At 44.6% G+C, this 17,948-nt stretch overlaps 2 protein-coding genes across 5 annotated transcripts in view; one reads left to right on the top strand and one right to left on the bottom strand.

The window, feature by feature from the left end:
• AQP11 (aquaporin 11) overlaps positions 1–4,155 on the top strand; it is a 20,877-nt gene extending 16,722 nt beyond the window's left edge. The window contains exon 4 of one of the 2 annotated variants that reach the window (XR_009762922.1): positions 2,962–3,023. Coding sequence is in view for 1 of the 2 variants with exons in the window: in XM_061629008.1 (XP_061484992.1) it covers positions 2,962–3,428 (467 nt within the window). In the remaining variant the exon portion in view is untranslated. Of the gene's footprint in view, positions 1–2,961 lie in introns of both variants that reach the window. The other variant, XM_061629008.1, reaches the window with a different exon arrangement.
• On the bottom strand, positions 1,126–17,948 carry CLNS1A (chloride nucleotide-sensitive channel 1A). Of its 3 annotated transcripts, none has more exons than XM_061629011.1 (7): positions 17,728–17,947; positions 13,394–13,530; positions 12,289–12,402; positions 8,644–8,751; positions 7,341–7,514; positions 6,349–6,429; positions 1,126–1,718 (listed from the first exon to the last, which is right to left on the bottom strand). In XM_061629011.1, exons 1-6 carry the CDS (start codon positions 17,844–17,846, stop codon positions 6,362–6,364), a joined length of 720 nt encoding a protein of 239 aa, XP_061484995.1. In that variant the 5' UTR covers positions 17,847–17,947; the 3' UTR covers positions 1,126–1,718; positions 6,349–6,361. The 3 variants fall into 3 exon arrangements, with proteins under 3 accessions (XP_061484995.1, XP_061484994.1, XP_061484996.1); XM_061629010.1 differs by having other exon boundaries at positions 12,289–12,405; positions 17,728–17,946; XM_061629012.1 differs by lacking the exon at positions 6,349–6,429 and having other exon boundaries at positions 12,289–12,405; positions 17,728–17,948.

Below are 17,948 nucleotides of genomic sequence, written 5' to 3'. Positions count from 1 at the left end.
AAGGTAGCTGGCCTGTAGTTTCCCAGATACCCTTTGGATCAGTTTTTTAAAACTGGTGTTAAAAACTGGCCACTCTCCAGTCCTCAGGTATGGAGGCTGCTCTGAGAGACAACTTACATATTTTTTTAAGATCTGCATTCTTGTGAAAAGCAGAAGCAAGCATTAGATAGAAAACATCCTCTCCTCACACCAATGGAAGGATGTGACCCTCCTTGGATTTTAGGGGTTGGGGTGGGGGAAGAACCTGCCACTGGAAGGGGAAGAGGACAAGAATAAATTACATCCTCCATAAACATGCACAAATTCACAATCAGTGTATGTACCTCAAACAGTGGAAAGATGTCATTTTCCTTATGTCTCACCCCTTCCCTACTGTACAATGCACCTTTTTCAGAAGGCTGTTTTTCATACTCAGTTGCAGAGAAGGATCTGGTAAACAGCAACTGCAAGGAAAGAGTAAAATCCTCCCTCACCACTGTCATGTCCCTGCAATTCTTCTTCCTGACAGGTGCATGTGCAGGGTGGGGATGAAAACAGGATGCTTTAATTTCAGAGGTAGCCTTGTGGTTAAACACTTTACTCAGTTATCTCTGGACCGTGAAGACTGCAAGCCACAAAAACTAGTAAGTTGCTACTTATAGTAGTAAGGCTCAGAAAAGTACCTTAGGATGAAATAAGCCAGGAGGGGCTACATATGTTCTGGCATATGCTTAAGGTCTGAAAACATACCACCTTTATGAAAAGTGCCGAAAACACAGAAGGTGTATCACTCTCAGAACAAATTTCTACAATGAGGTCTATCTTGGGGTTCAGTCTTTAAAAAGAGTCTTGGTATTTTTAGCGCTCAAGAAACATGCGTGCATGCACCAGTCTTTTTACACTCACAATGTACAGCACACACTCCATCAAGCATAGACACTGGACCTCTTTTTTCATGCAATCCATCTGTGGTGGATGTGGTGAGGACCGGGAGAGGCTTCCCATCTACTGCAACAGCATGGACACCTATAACCACTAGCCCAGGCAGATATATGAAGCACCCAAAAGGAAAACTAGTCGCACCTTGAACATGAAAATTAGTTTCCTGTGACATAGAAAGAATGCTATGACAAAAAAGGTGGTCTGTAAGGTACAAAAATTATATTTATTGAACCATTTTATTTTCATTTATGACAAAGACATAAGAAGCTTATCTGTGGGGCAGTACAGATGGCATCCCTATGCCAAACCAGGCCACTAAAACCATGACAAAACAAGAGCATCCAATGGAATGAGCCAATTCCTTGAAAGGTTTCAAAATCTGTTTGACTCTCTAGCTCCACCACACCTCTCATCTCTCTAGCTAAACCAGAATCATGGTCATGTCAGACATCGTCAGCTGTGGATAAGCAGGCACAAAAATATGTGGAAAATTCTAGGACAATCTAGAATTCTAAGGACAACTTTATACCTTAATCGCTATCATTCCTGTAAAGACTTTCCAACAATAAACCATGATTAATCCCTCCATTCAGACCCAAGGTATTACCGTTTTCTCAAGTTCATATATTTTTTTAAAAAGCCAGCCCCACAGTGTCAAGTCCTGCTTTATCAACACATTTATAAAAGCATTTACAGACCTAAATCTCCACATTTAGGCCATTAATACAGAAAGGGCAATTTCGGTTATAACGTCTTCAAGCTTGCAGAGCCTGTTCTGGAAATGCTGAGAGAAGAATCTAGAAAAGATACAAGACACAAGTTCAGTGGTGGGAACTCCTCTTTGACTTGCAGAAAGAAGCAAGTGCAGTATAGCAGGACAAAGCATCTGCAACATGCCAGAGACTTCTTGGCATAGTTTCAAGCCAGGACCACGAGCAGTCCATGAGCTTCATTTCAAGTGCTCTGTGGCATGTCTGTAGATTTGTAGTTGAAGACGGCACATTCATCGCATTAACTATATTGTTTAACTTTATTTTTACTGCTTTTTTATTGCTTATCTTGTATTTCTTTATTTAACTTGTTGGTTGCCTCATACCCAATAGTCTCTAGGGGACTTACAATAAATTTAAAAACATACAATATAAAACAGATTTAAAAACACGCAATATAAAAACTTAAAACCCAAGTGCAAGAAGCTAACTAGAACAGCACACCTCAAGGGCCAAAGGGCCAAGTGAAAAGGAAGGTCTTTGCCTGATGCCTAAAGATGGAAAAAGACGACGCCAGGCATGTCTCCCTTGGGAGAACATTCCACAGCCAGGGGGCCACCACTGAAAAGGCCTGTTCTCATGTTGCCACCCTCCAAGCCTCCTGTGGAGGGCATACACGAAGAAAGGCCTCTGCTGATAAGCACCTGGCCTGGATTGGTTCATAAGGGGAGAAGTGATCCTTGAGATACTGAGCCACATAAGTTATAGGTCAAAACCAGCACTTTGTATTGAGCCTCGAAACTAATTAGTAGCCAGTGCAGCTGTGCCAGAATTGATGTTATATGTGTGGACCAACTTACCTCAGCTGGCAATCTGGCCACCAAGTTCTGCACTAGCTGGAGTTTCTAAACTTTCTTCAAAGGCAGCCCCACATATAACACAGTGGTGGCCCCCAAATTATGGAACGATCTTCGTGACGAGGTGTGCCTGGCGCCAACACTGTTATCTTTTCAGCGCCAGGTCAAGACTTTCCTCTTCTCCCAGGCATTTTAGCATGTGTTTTTAAATTGTTTTTTTAAAAATGTGTTTTTAAATTTGTATATTTGTTTTTAATGTTTTTAATTGTTGTAAACTGCCCAGAGAGCTTCGGCTATGGGGCGGTATACAAATGTAATAAATAATAATAATAACAACAACAACAACATGTTGCAGTAGTCTAACCTAAAGGTTACTGCAAGGACAGAATATGGATAAACTGAAGAATTCCCAATTGGAAAGGGTGTAAGACAGGGGTGTATTTTATAACCCAATTTGTTTAATTTATACGCAGAACATATCATACGGAAAGCGGGATTAGACCAAGATGAAGGAGGAGTGAAAATTGGAAGGAGAAATATCAATAATTTAAGATATGCAGACAATACCATACCACTAGCAGAAACCAGCAATGATTTGAAACAAATGCTGTTGAAAGTTAAAGAGGAAAGCACAAAAGCAGGACTACAGCTGAAGGTCAAGAAGACTAAAGTAATGACAACAGAAGATTTATGTAACTACAAAGTTGACAACGAGGACATTGAACTTGTCAAGGATTATCAGTACTTTGGCACAGTCATTAACCAAAATGGAGACAATAGTCTTCAAGAAATCAGAAGAAGGCTAGGACTGGGGAAGGCAGCTATGAGAGAACTAGAAAAGGTCCTCAAATGCAAAGATGCATCACTGAACACTAAAGTCAGGATCATTCAGACCATGGTATTCCCGATCTCTATGTACGGATGTGAAATAAATAAATAAATAATAAAAGTTGGAGAGTGAAAAAAGCGGATAAGAGAAAAATCAACTCATTTAAAATGTGATGTTGGAGGAGACCGTTGCGCATACAATAGAATACGAAAAAGACCAATAATTGGGTGTTAGAACAAATTAAAGCAGAACTATCACTAGAAGCTAAAATGATGAAACTGAGGTTATCATACTTTGGACACATCATGAGAAGACAGGATCCACTAGAAAAGACAATAATGCTGGGAAAAACAGAAGGGAGTAGAAAAATAGGAAGGCCAAACAAGAGATGGATTGATTCAAGCCCAGACCTGAACTTGTAAGATCTGAACAGGGTGGTTCATGACAGATGCTCTTGGAGGTCACTGATTCATAGGGTCGCCATAAGTTGTAATCGACCTGAAGACACGTAACAACAACAAACCTAGAGGTTACCAGAGCACAGACAACCAAAGTTAGGCTATCACTGTCCAGATAAAGGCACAGGTGGGCCACCAGTCCAAGCTGATCGAAGTCACTCCACACCACCAAGCGACAGTAATGGATCCAGGAGTACCCACGAGCTATGTACCTGCTCCTTCAGAAAAGTGTAACCCCATCCAGCATGGGCCACAACCCATCCATCCAGTCTAGAGAACCACCCATTAACAGTACCTCAGTCTTGTCTGAATTAAGCTTCAGTTTATTGGTTCTCATCCAGTTCATTACTGAGGCAATTTAACAAATCCATTACGATTTTATTTCAATGGAATTCAAATTGTAATACAATAAAATACAATATGTAAGAAAATAAGCAATAAAAATACAGTTAGAAACCACAGACCATCTAGCACAGTGCATTACAATTGCTACTACTGGCAGAAAACGTTTTAAGTGGCCTGCCAAGACTGTCAGCAATTTTCAAGTGGTCCGTGGGGGAAAAGATTTGGGAAGAATCAATGGGCTAAATTATGAGCTGCTGCCTTTTACCTGGCTCTGCAGACTTCGGAATATTTGGCAGAGAGCAGAAGAGGGCAAAAAGCAGTAACAGAAGCTTATGGAGGGGGGGAATATAACACAGCCAGAAACCAAGAGGGGGACCCAAAGCCACAAACAATACAGAAGCTGCAGCCAAGAGGTATTTCTGCACCTGATTTTCTTGCCCATGAATGAATTCCAGCTCCATTCCCCAATTAGCATTCAGTTCCCCACCCCCCCAGAACAGGCGTGGGGAACCTTTGGCCCTCCAGATGTTGCTGAACTACAACTCCCATCAACCTTGGCCATTGCTGGGGCTGATGGGAGCTGTAGTTCAGTGGCATCTGGAAGGCCAAAGGTCCCCTACACCTGTCCTAGAAGGACTCACTACCTCTTTCAACAATGTTTCACGACCCCTCCCCACAAAGTTTCTAAACAAGTTCCATAAGAGTTCCCTGGCTGATTGGCACACGCTGGTTTTGAACAGCTGGGGCATGTTTGCTTCCCAACATCATGTTTTTATGGAAGCTACTTGAGGTGACGTGTCTCTGAAAGGGCTGCAGTGGGCCATGCACGCCTTGCAAAAAAGGAAGTGTTCCGTTTTTCTTTAAGGAAAAAGGACTTATTCACTCACAGCCCCAACAAGAGAGGGAAGGCATAAACTCAAAAACAAAACAAAGCAAGCAGAGGGAGAAGGAGTGCGCTGCTCATTGTCCCCCGTGTTACAGAGGCCCAACTGGCTCCAACTAAAAGGTGGGCACTGATTGTCACCCCCAGTCCAGCAGAGCTTTGGCAGGCATCCCCACCACTGACTGTTAGGCATGCCTTGAAGACCTTTTAGATGACAGGCCTACACAGCCCTTTAGATTAGCCAGTCATTTAAGTGAGTCTTTTGTATTGTTTGTATTGTATTTTGCATCATATTCTGTATAATGCTGTACATAGCCTTGATATTTTATATGCTTTGGTGGTATATAAACATTTTAAATAAATCAAGCAACAGATGAGGCAGTAGAACAGAGGATGACATGAGCAGACACGTCAAGCAAACTGTAGTCATCACAATCAGGGTGATAAATTTGAATCATTATGTGAACTCATACTTTGGTATTTGCAATTAATTTTTAAAGCCCCCCCCCCTTTTCCTCCAAAGAACTTCTGTCGTATCCTCACAGGGCTGTTGCGAGGGTAACCACCCTGTGAGGTAGGCTAGGCAGAGACCGGAACTGGCCCAAGGTCACCCAATGAATTCACGGCCTGTTGTTGTTCTTCCTTTTGTACTGTAGGCTGCCTTGAGGTTATTTTGTGATAAAGCAGGGTAAGTGTCTCATAAGACCAACCAATCATCCTCAGGAATCTTAAATTCTGAGAACTATTATCTCAGATGCTGTACAGAGAGAAGTAGCTCAAAAGTCCCCATATCCTTATAATATTTAAGCCATGAGAAGATTTCTTATTTAACAGGGTTTTTTTTTAAAAAAAAGTCTGTTTTATATGCTGTTATTCGCTATAAATGTTTGAACAACAGGTGTGTGAGGGGGGAAGAGAGAATCCAAGCAAGCTGGATATTTTTCATGAATAGCGGTTTCCAGACAGTGGTCTGAAGACCACCAGTGGTCCACAAGCTTCTTTCAGGCAGTCTGCATTAAATATTCATACTGCTTTTTAATTGTACTTTTAATGGTTCATTTATTTCTTACATTTTACTGTATTACAATTGTAATACAATAAACTACCATGTAACAAATCAAAGCAGCAAGAAAAACATAATTAAAAATCACACAGCTTCCAGCGCTGCACATTACAAATGCTGCAACCAGCAGAAAAATCGCTGAGTGGTCCACCAAGACCTTCAGCAATTTTCAAGTGGTCCCTGGGGAAAAACATTTTCCCACTAATCTAGAAGGCTCAGAGAAACCAAAAGGTGTCTCATAGGGAAGGGAGAGAGAATGAAGACTGCAAACCTTACACCTACCCGGGCATCCTGCTCAGTGATCAACATCTGCGTCTTCAAACTGCCCAGCAACTGCTGGTGCTGTGTCCACCTCCATCCCATCTAGAAGCAAAGGCAGAAACAGGCTGAAACATTTGCAGACGTGAATGCAAACCACAGAGCAGCTCTAGCGCCCTCTGCTGCAAGGAGACGGCTGACTCGAGTGTCAAAACGTAAGAGGACCGGGAGGACCAAAATGGACATTGTCCAACTCCAGGCTGTGGTGCACACACAGCGCCTGACCAGAGGTCAAGCCAAACCATCTAAGCAGCAGAGAAGAACCTACAAGGGACCTACACAAGAGTTAAGATGAAGAGTTTTCATCCTTCTAACAGTCCTTGGGAGCCCAGAGTAACTACTTCCTACATTATTACTATTATTTAAAACTTGCAACAAAGATATTAACCAGTAAGTGAACAAACATACCCACTGGATCAAGAAATAATCTTATATCACATTGAAAAGGAGACTGCAACACATCACGTACATTATTATCTCATCCAGAAATAAAAACATAATTAACACTCGCATCGCTTCCAGCATGACAAATGCTGCAACCAGCAGAAAACTCATTAAGTGGGAGCCATAATGTGGGAGTCATTACCCAAGAGAGTTCTTCCAAAGATCATGCGTAGAAGGAGAATGAACTATATTCATCAGGTGGGATCCTGATTTTAACCTTCTAAAAATGCTGGGCTCTGGCAAACCTTAAAGGCAGAAAGTTCTTTAACTGGAGTAGATACAGGTAACATCCCCTCTTTTTGCCACCATGGCGCGTGGATAGCATTAGTCAGGGGGTTCCTAGAACATATATCTGTCTGAGCAGACTCCTTTCGTGTATGGCAACATCCCACCCACTGGCTCATCTGACAAACGTGGCTTACGTTACTTCGTAACCCCAGGCTACAGGGAGAGGAGTAAGGGGCACATCCAATGCAGCATTCGACACGCAGCAATGCAAGGTGAACGCTCACCTTCAAAGTCTCTGACAGAATCTTCTGTCCGTACCCCGGCCATGTGGTACTGCGTGCTGATTGACTGGGCCAGCATGCCCTCCAGTCTCTCCAATGTAGCCTGACCCTCAGCAGTTAAACGCGATAAGCCTTCTTCGTAGGTGTAGAATGAAGGGATGTCACCTTGGCCCATCTCTGCAGTGAACACATAAAACCCAAATTATGAATCCAAGATTTACTGCGGCTTGTGCATCCCTCTGCTGTCATGCCTACCACAAGCTGAGGTAAGCCTTGGATCCACATGCTTTTCTCTATCCCCCACATGGCTGGGAGGATGAATTTGAAAGTTTCCCCCTGCTTTTATTAAACCACAGCTTCCCGTTTTGTCCATTCTTGGTTACCACTAACTATACTTTCAAGAAGCCAGTTTCAAAACCCATGGAACCGCCTCAAGCACCTTCCCTGGTTAGGACAAAACTGGAAGCCATGGTTTAATAATAGCGAAACCAGAAGCTTCCAAACTCCTCCTCTCAGCGACACAGAAGGAAGGAGGAGGAGTGAGCGGGCTCAAGCCTCGCTCCAGCTTGTGCATGTCACAATAAGGCATGGTTCATCACAACGTGCAAACTTGGCCAGGGTCTCTGGAAAAAATAGCTGGAGATGGACAATTGGGTTCCTCCCAAATAGGGTTGATAAAAATCAATGGTGTTTTATTTTTAAAAAAATCAGATTTTTAAGAATTTAAATACATATTTTTATTTAAATCATGTTCCAATTTTTTCTTAAAACAATTAGTTAAAAAAAAGAGCCTAGGTCAAAGATATCATCATGAATACCAATGATACACCTTCTAATTATATTCTATGAATATGTTAACAGCAGTTTATGGAGATGGGATCAGTCTTATTCCACAGGAAAAAAACCTTTCCAACAGCTACTTCAGTGACATATAAAATGTAAATGTACTGATTCCAACTTATGGCGACCCTATGAATAGGGTTTTCATGAGTCTGAGAGGCAGTGACTGGCCCAAGGTCACCCAGTGAGCTTCATGGCTATGTGGGGATTTGAACCCTGGTCTCCCAGGTCGTAGTTCAACACCTTAACCACTACACCACACTGGCTCTCAGATGACAGACTGTGTGTATGCATATTTACTGAATGTCCTGTTCTTAATGCTAAATTATTCTTGAAACTGCTGTAAACCACTATGAGCTGTAGAGTATTCAGCAGCATATAAACCTAACAACCAGGTACTGGTCAAAGGACTGTCAAGGATTTCTGTGAAATTTAAGGCAATCCTCAATAACAAGGCTGTTCTTACCGTGGGCTTCCACATCGTATTCCTCGCCGTCATAATTGTCAGAGTCTTCATCTTCAGGGTCAGGATGCAGGGCCTGGCATTCACACATCGCAGAGAACATCGCTTCCACTGGGTAAAAATACACAAACACACCATTTGCTCGCTGGCAATCAAACGAAAAGGACAGATTGATGAACAAGAACTTAAGAAGAGACCTGTAGGCGGACCAGGCCAAAAGCCCATCTAGTTCGGCATCCTGTTCTCACAGTGGCCAACCAGATGCCCCAACGGGAAATCCGCAAGAAAGATCTGAGCGCAACAGCACTCTCCCCACCGGCAATTCCCAGCAACTGGTATCCAGAGGCATCCTGCTTCTGACAGTGGTAGAGCACAGCCACTGTGACAGCAGGGAGGTGCTTTATCCCAAGTCAGACTTGTCAGCCCATCTAGTCGAACACTGGCTGCGGTTCTCTAGAGCAACCTTTCCCCAATGTGGTGCCCTCCACATAATTTGGACTCCAAATCCCACCAACTCCAGCCTACGTGGCCAATGGTCAGGGTAGATGGGCAGTTACAGTCTAACAACATCTGGTTTTACCCAGGGCTGCTATCAAAACAGTTCTTTAACTGGAGACGCCGGGAGATTGAATATTTTGATAAAAACACAAAATGGTTGTCCAACAACCTAAAGGAATGGCTTGAGATTTGTTCAGGTGGACTAAGCTCCAGGCACTACTGATGGGACGGTGATTCTGGGATGAGGGAAAATGGTCACACGACGTCTCTGCAACCAAATCAGTAATACCAGATCCTGCTCCACTCTCCAAGTACAGAGACAGCCCCGCTTGGCAGCCATCAATTTTCACTAGTAACCAGAGCGCCATTATTTCTAGCCAAGGAAGCTGTGTAGAACATTTAGCTATCACCTTTGCACTGGGCAGAATGCAAGGGGCTTAATGAACTCTGCTGACAATAAAGGCAACAACCTTCAGGATCTGATATTGAGGAGGAATGAGCTGCTTCTCCTCCCTCACTATGTTTCCACCAGGGAATGAGATCACATCTCAGGAATAAGAGTACAACATCTCTCAGTGCTCTGGAGTCCTCGTCCAGGGTGATGGGTCAGGCAAAAAGGTACAACCTAGATGGTGGATGTGGAGAACAGGCCAGGCAAGGATCTACTACGAGCCAAAGTAGGTACAGTAGGGCCCCACTCATACGGTGGGTTACGTTCCAGACCCCCGCCAAAAACCGAAACCCGCCAAAAAGTGGAACTCTGTCAATAAAATGGCGCCCGACGCCTGAAAAACGCCGTAAAAGTGGAACAAGCTCCGTATGAGTGGGGCCTTACTCTAATTTTAGCTGCCATATTAGCGGAAGACCGAAAAGTGGGCTGCCAAAAAGCGGGGCCCTACTGCACTGTGTATCTTACCCTGTGAGCACTGCCTGTTAGTGCCAAAAAGCTACTACGGCCACACAACTAAGCCAGACCCACAAGGTCAAAAGCCCCTGGCATAAAGTGATCCCAGTTCTGGTTTAGCCCACAATTACCCACTGACCTCAGAATTCTGAACCAGTTTCCCTTACTGGCTTCTCAACAGTCAGATGTCCAGCTCAAGGTTTCCAAGAAATTCTCTGACATCAGAGAAGCAAAAACAAGAGCAGCCATAATGGTGGGAGTGGGGGTGGTGTCTACTACAGGCCACCCTGGGCCAGGCAACAGATTCACTTTGAAGAAGCCTACATTAACATCCACACAGATCCAAGCTAGTAACAGCAAGAGGAAAGGCAAGCAGGAAGAAGCAGCATGCTTCTGAATACCAGCTGCCGGAAACCGCAGGAGGAGAAGTGCTCTTGCAGTCATGTCTTGCTTGTGGGCTTCCCATAACGGGCATCTGGTTGGCTACTATGAGAACAGGATGCTGGACTAGATGGGCTACTGGCCGGATCCAGCAGGCTCTTCTTATTTTCACATATGTTCTTATTGCCTGCACTACTGAGTTTCCCACAGGAGCTTGAAATTAGTCCCGATCAAGCGGAGCTTCAGATTACTCCCGATCAGCTGACTGGTGGCAAATTCCAGCTCCTCTAGGCTGGGCTTCAATCTTCCTTTGTAGGGTAGCTTGCCAGCTGGATCCAGTTCCCTACCCCTGATACAGGATGAGGCCAAGACCATTTTTAACCACTGAACAGAGAAGTGACAATATCTGTCTGGTGAGCTTGGCACAGCCTTGTAAATAAGCCTGCAAAAGTTACTAGCCTGTGAAAATGGGCTGTGAGGCTGATAGGGCACGAGTAAACCATACTGTGTGGCGGGGAGGTCAGCGAAGAAGACTCACTTCTCTGCCACCATTGCATCCACAAGTAGCTGTCCAATGGAGTTTTTCCATATTGTCAGGGGTCTGTAATTTATTTATTTATTTGATTTATATCCTGCCCTTCCTCCCAGTAGGAGCCTAGGGCGGCAAACAAAAGCACTACAAAATCCTTTAAAACATCATAAAAATAGACTTTAAAATATATGAGAAACAAAAGCTTAAAAATATATTAAAAAAACCGTAAAAACATTAAAACATCTTTAAAAACATTTTAAAAACAGGCTTAAAAACATCTTTTTTAAAAAAAGGATTAAAAACGTATTAAAAAGTAATTCCAACACAGATGCAGACTGGGGTAAGGTCTCTATTTAAAAGACTTGTTGAAAGAGGAAGGTCTTCAATACCCGCCTAAAAGATAACAGATATTCAAGAGGAGGGAATCCACAGGGTAGGTGCCACCCAGGGCTGTGGAGTCGGTACGCCAGACCTTCGACTCTGACTCCTCTGTGTTTCTACTGTCCGACTCCGACTCCTTCATAAATGGCAAATGTATATTAACTAGTAATAACAAATTTGCTGTAGTACAAGGCATTTCATCACCACCACGTGAATCCAGAACTTGGAAAAGTTACTTTTTTGAACTACAACTCCCATCAGCCCCAGATATTGTAGTTGTAGTACTGACTCCGACTCCACCCAAAATTGCTCCCGACTCCGACTCCACAGCCCTGGTGCCACCACACTAAAGGTCCATTTCCTATGTTGTGCGGAATGGACCTTCTGATAAGATGGTATCTGCAGGAGGCCCTCACCTGCAGAGTGCAATGATCAACCTGGTATATAAGGGGTAAGACGGTCTTTCAGGTATCCTGTCCTAAGCTGTATAGGGCTTTGTACACTAAAACCAGAACCTTGAACTTAGCCTGGTAGCTAATGGGCAGTCAGAGCAATCCTTTCAGCAGCAGGATACCTGAAAGATCATCTTACCCCGATATACCCGTCGATCACTGAGCTCTGCACCTCCTCTAGGTGCCCACTGCACTTCTGTGCTGGATGCGGAGCCAGTCCTCTCACTCGCCTTCATGGCGTTCTTAGGGGCTACCAGGCACTTGCTTCAATAAAAGGCCGGCTTAGTATTTATGAAGACAGAGGGGACATGCAAAATCTGTGAAACATATAAAACAACAACTAAGTTGCCTTATTTTGAAAGGTTCAGATACACACACACACTTGGGGCACAACTCCCTCCCTGCTACTCTCACGTAGAATACATCCCAAATTGAAACGGGTGTAATTCTTGTTGTGTAAGATGCAACTCAAGTTTTTCCAGGTGCTTTTCTCTACTTACAGGCAGATTTGTCGCTGGGTACAAATCTGAATTCTGAAATGGGCTCAAGCTCATCATCGCTGCCTCCTTCTTCCTCCTCCTCCTCTTCTCCCATGCAAGATTCTTTTGATTCTTCTGCTAAGGAATTGTAAAGTAGTTGTGTTATCAAGAAATCTGAAATGTCTGGCCAACTTTTCCAATGGTCTTACAGCGACCCTGCCCTGCACCTCTCACACAGCTTGAACAAAACCAGTACATTGTGAGAGATCTTTAAAAAAATAAACACAGCAGTGAATGTTAATTGAGGGATGTGATCCATATCATTTTAGACATCTGAAAGGCATTCATCAAATCATAAAGATCAGCTGCACTGCAGGCCTGAAAGTCTGCATAAGCTGCTTCTGCTGGCCATCAAAAAGAGCACGAAGCTTCATTCTTCCCCCCGAACACTGGCTGGAAATCTGATTTAGCACCTCCTGGCTTGTGAGATTTCACAAGGTGCTGTCTACACACATTCAAGCATATCTTTGCAACCATGAGGTCTAGAAACTTGCTCTTTTCTTTTTTTAAAATAGAAACTAAGACCCTCAGGAGACTGAATTCTGAAGTGAATACCACACTCAATGCTAAGCTTCCTATAACATGTGAGCAGCAGGATAGGATGTGGGTGAATTTTGTATGCCCGAAGCACTGCCAAACACCACCTGGGTTTTTTTTTGCTTTTCATGGGCTACTTCCTCAAGTGGCCATGACTGTTTTCAAAAAAGATGAAGAGTTCCACAAAGAGCTTTTAAAAATAGGCTGAGAAAGCTGGAAATGGTGGCAGCATTCACTAACCAGCTTGTTTTAAAAGGCCACTTGTTTGTAATCTACACCTGGCATAGGTAGAATAGTTGAATGTCTCTGCTACTTACTTTCCTTCCTTTTAGTTATATTTATCTGTGATTAAGATGGTTCCATCGAAGGCAGACATAGTGCCATACATGAGGTTACCCCATCTTATCTTCACAACAGCCTTGCAAGCTTGGCTCACATCTCATGACATCATGACCAAGCACGGATTTGAAGCTAATGCTTCCCTCATCCAAAACTCCATCCACTTCACTAGACCGGCTCTCTTCCATACCTTCAAACTTTGCATTTACCATGACGTACAAATGCTCCCACGGATAGGCACTCAGGTCCCTGGAGATGGCATGCAAGCTTATGATGGGATAGTCCAATGAGAACCCAAGGCCCGAAGTCTCTATCCATGACAGACGGCTGGAGGGGGGAAAACACCAAAGATTTTTAGTCCGGCATACAGATGTTATAAGCAAGCTCTGCTTTTCTTCTTCCCAGCCAGGTGTGTGAGTGGGTGGAGAAACCAGCCTACTGTACTGGACAAACACAGCATTAACATTCATTGTTTTGCCCACTTTGGCCTCTGGCCTCGCTCATCACTGGCATGTGGCCCTTGGAAAGTTGCTCAGAATGGAATGCGGCCCTCAGGCTGAAAAAGATCCCCCACCCACGGAAAGAGGCACCAGGTAATTCCAGCCTCATTGTCTAGGCCAGGGGTAGCCAATGTGGTGCCCTCCAGATGTTGCTGGACTACAACCCCCATCTCCCCAACCATTGGCCAACCATATCCACTGAGCACCACGTAGGCTACCCGTGGTCTCTTTCAATTCAAACCTAAACACAGAGTTCTATTCTCAGGCTATTAAAACACCAGACACAGGGTACGTTTATGCATTTACATTGATATACGGACTTTGAGCCAAAGACTCAAAATGGTTCAATTTTTTAAAAGATTGCTCATGCTCTAAGAGACATGCTCCAAATAGGAGATGAAAGGGAGATAAAATCCACATGCTGATTATTTTATAGTGCTTTATAACCACCAGGTACATGGAACAATCACTGCCAGAAGCAGTTAGGGGAAGAGAGGAGCGAAAGGGCAGCAGATGCCAGCGGAGCCAATGGATGGGTGAGTGGGAATCCAGAATGTCATCCTTCCCCCTCTCCTGCACCCTGGTGGAATGGGCTGCTAATGGAGACAGGAAATGCTGCTTTGGAGATATTCTACTGACCAGGATAAACGGATTCCAGTTATTGAAGTATCAGAGTAGCGCTGTTATCGTGGCCAAGCTATTACTTTTTCAGGGCTCATAGCTTGGCTGCTCTATGCCCTTTAACATGTGCTTATCAATTAAGAATGAACAGCAAATATGGGTGGTTGAGCACTTAACAGCCTGGATATGAAATAACGCCACCCAAACTAAGATAATGGTTTTTACAGAGTGGAAGGACTATCTAGGCATGCAATTACCTAATTTTGTGAATTAAAAGAAGTAAATTCTGTGAATTAAAATGGGCTTGCAAGCTTCTAGGACCTATAGAATGTTGAGGAGATCGAAGGAAGAGAGTTCTAGAAGAACATAGCATTATGCCTATACAGAGAACTTCTGGATTCACAATGAATGCCAAAGTCAGGGACACTGGCCTTTGTTCCTTTCTTTTTTGCTTGCTACTTGGCAGGGGAGGGAAGGGAACATTGCTGGCCAATTGCAGCTATGCCAAAATTCCAGATTTCTCTATTGTCTTCTGCGAGCAGCTTCCACCTGGTCGTGGAAGAAAGAGCCTATAAACTTAAAGAGCCATAAGTCAGGCAGGAGGTGGGAATCCAGACGTTTAGTCTATAACTGAGGGAAGCTGAACCCTAAAATGCTGTAAATGTTAGCTATGAAAAAAGTTGGTGTGCCGGAGGAGAACTGGTCTGTTTAAATCCCTAACAGCTTACAGCATCCTTGAGGTGGACTTAAGGGTGAGGGTGGACGATGCATACTGCTATTCGCCATGCTATTCTCCCCTACCTACACAAGCAATAAGGACTCAGGTTCAGAGCTGGCATCCGCTTCTCCAAAGAGCACAACGGGTGAAGGTTTCAGGATGGGATGCAGAAGATGTCTTTTACAAAACCCATACAGCACAAGACTGCTATCCCATATTGGCTGGCGCCATAGGAAGCTGCCTTATACTGGGTCAGACCATTAGTCCAGCTAGCTCAATACTGTCTGCACCAGGAGTAGCCAACATGCTGCCCCTCCAGTTGTTACTGTCATACAACTACCATCCTCCTTGTTCATTGGCGTTGCTGGTTGGGGCTGATGGGAGTTGGAGTCCAACAATGTCTGGAGGCCGCCACGTTGCGTATCCCTGATGTACACTCACTAGCAGCAATTCTCCAGAATTTCAGAGAGGGTTCTCTCCCTATCCTGCCTGGCAATGCCAGGGACTGAACCTGGGACCTTCTGCATGCAAAGGGGGTACTATACCACTAAGCTCTTCACCCTTAACAGGAACCCTCCAATTGGAGACTAGGGATACACTGCAGCATTTTGTTGCAGATCCTCATCTATTGTCTCTAAAAGTGGTCACCTCCTTACCTCCCATCCCAAACTGCCCAGCTAGATCAGGCCTGAAGACAACAGCCCTCCTCCCCACTTACTGCTGTCAACATCTGGTACTCAGAAATACATTGCCTCCAAACCTGAAGGATCCTTCTGGCTAACATAGTTTAATACAGGGGTTCCCACACCATGGTCTATGAGCTTCATTCAGGTGGTCCGTGGCATGTCTGTGGATTGTGACTGAACATGAGAGAGGCATGTGCATTCCATTAAATGTTCACTCTGATTTTTATAGTTGTGTTTTTATTGTTTCTTTTATTTCTGACATGGCATTTTATTGTATTTGCAGTGGAATACAATAAAGTACAATATATAAGAAATAAAAAGCAATAAAAACACATTTTTAAAAACCACACACCGCATTACACAACAGGCAGAAAGATCATTAAGTTGTCTGCCAAGGTCCTCAGCAAATTTTCAAGTGGTCCGTGGGGGGAAAAGTTTTGGGAACTAGCGGTTTAATATGTTCATATCCCACCTTTCCACCATTGTACGATTCAGCTGCAGCAGGGCCCCACTCATACAGGAGGTTAGGTTCCACACCCCCACCAAAAAGCGGATCAGCTGTAGCGCGGGAGTCTGGAACGTGACCCGCTGACCGCACCAGAGGAGGAGAAGATCAGATCTTCCACTCCTCAGGCGCGATCAGCTTGAGCGGGAGTCTGATCGCGCCAGAAGATAAGATCAGCTGTAGCGTGCTAGCTGATCTTCCCCTCCTCTGGCGTGATCAGCTGGAGTGCGGGGAGCTCCAGCCCCCCTCCAGCTGATCGCCCTGCTGGCACCGTATTAGCGGAATACCGAGAAGCGGGGCCCTACTGTATATTGGCTGGGGCGGATGGAAGTTGTAGTCCAAAAGATCTGGAGGGCGCCAGGTTGAGGAAGGCCAATGTAACTCAAAAGACAGTATCCACTGGACTCCAAGGCCATATCCCATTCAGGCCAAATCACACCTACTTAGCTTCAGCCAAAGATGCCTCATCAAGTGCCCCCACACCACGTATGCCCCGCAGTCCAGCACTCAATACTCCCTTCTCCTCCTCTTTGAATCTGTCCAATTGATATCACCAAAATATGGAATGATCTTATTGACGAGGTGCGCCTGGCGCCAACTGTTATCTTTTCGCCCCCAGTCAAGACTTTCCTCTTCTCCCAGGCATTTTAGCATGTGTTTTATATTGTTTTAAATTTTTAAATTGTGTTTTAAATTGTTTTTAAAAGATGCATCTTAAATTGTATTTGTTTTTAGTTACTGTAAACTGCCCAGAGAGCTTCGGCTATGGGGCGGTATACAAGTGTAATAAGTAAATAAAGTTGTTTGTTTTTAAACTCTGTGTCTTCATTGTAAGAGGAGCCTGGATGGACCAAACTAAAGGTTCACATTGCCCAGCATGCTCCTCCCCACATTGACCAACTAGGAACCCCACAAGCAGGGCATGAAGGCAGTGCTCATTATTTGCCTCTCATCGTCTGGAATTCGGGCCTATGAGCAGCTTTTACATACGAGGAGCTCCACTGGAGCAGGAACAAAGTTTGCTTGGCCCCATTTCTCAGCTAGATGCATCCAGGAAAGCCCTACTGGACCCCCCCCCCATCAGCTCCTATTCAGTTCTGTGTTGGAATTGCTTTTTAAGATGTTTTTAAAGGTTTATTTTAAGATGTTTTTTAAAATGATGTGTTCTAATATATTTTAAAGCCTGTTTTCAATATATTTTAAAGCGTTTTTAGTGTGTGTTTTTGCCACCCTGCGCTCCTTCTGGGAGGAAGAGCGGGATATATTATTATCATTATTATCGAAGGCAGACTGCTTCTGAGCAAGGAGGCTGTGTCTAGCAGTCGCACGTAACAGACCTCCTCCTCCGTGAATCACTCCAGTCCCTCCTAAGGTGACACTCACGCCCATATCCTGTGGCAGGGAGTTCCGCAAGCGAACCCTGTGGCGCCTTCCCGCTCTATCACCCCCCCGATCCCCGGGGAGGCTCTCCCTCCACAGGCCGGTCTCTCTCACCTCTCGGCGATGTAGAAGCTCCCGGTGCCCAGGCCCTGTCCCCCGAGCACGGCCTCGGTGTCGGGCTGCCGCAGCCGGACCCCTTCGGTAGGAGCCGGGATGCGCTTCAGGAAGCTCATGGCGGGCAGAAAGCAGCAAGGATCTCCCAGGCCTCTTTGGTCTTTTCCGCGCCAGGGCCGACAGAACCGGAAGCCCACCCCGCCAAGCCCACCCCGGAAATG

The sequence above is a fragment of the Rhineura floridana genome, chromosome 5 (assembly GCF_030035675.1).
Source record: "Rhineura floridana isolate rRhiFlo1 chromosome 5, rRhiFlo1.hap2, whole genome shotgun sequence".
Lineage (NCBI taxonomy): Eukaryota > Metazoa > Chordata > Lepidosauria > Squamata > Rhineuridae > Rhineura > Rhineura floridana.
This window is presented reverse-complemented; position numbering and strand designations above follow the sequence as displayed.

Excerpts from the sequence above, each read along its gene's own strand:
- CLNS1A (XM_061629010.1), bottom strand. The coding sequence starts at position 17,846 with ATGAGCTTCCTGAAGCGCATCCCGGCTCCTACCGAAGGGGTCCGGCTG. Across the intron at positions 7,515-8,643 it reads ATACGATGTGGAAGCCCACG|AGATGGGCCAAGGTGACATC; the intron begins GTAAGAACAGCC and ends TGTTCACTGCAG. Across the intron at positions 6,430-7,340 it reads TTCTGTCAGAGACTTTGAAG|ATGGGATGGAGGTGGACACA; the intron begins GTGAGCGTTCAC and ends CTTTGCTTCTAG.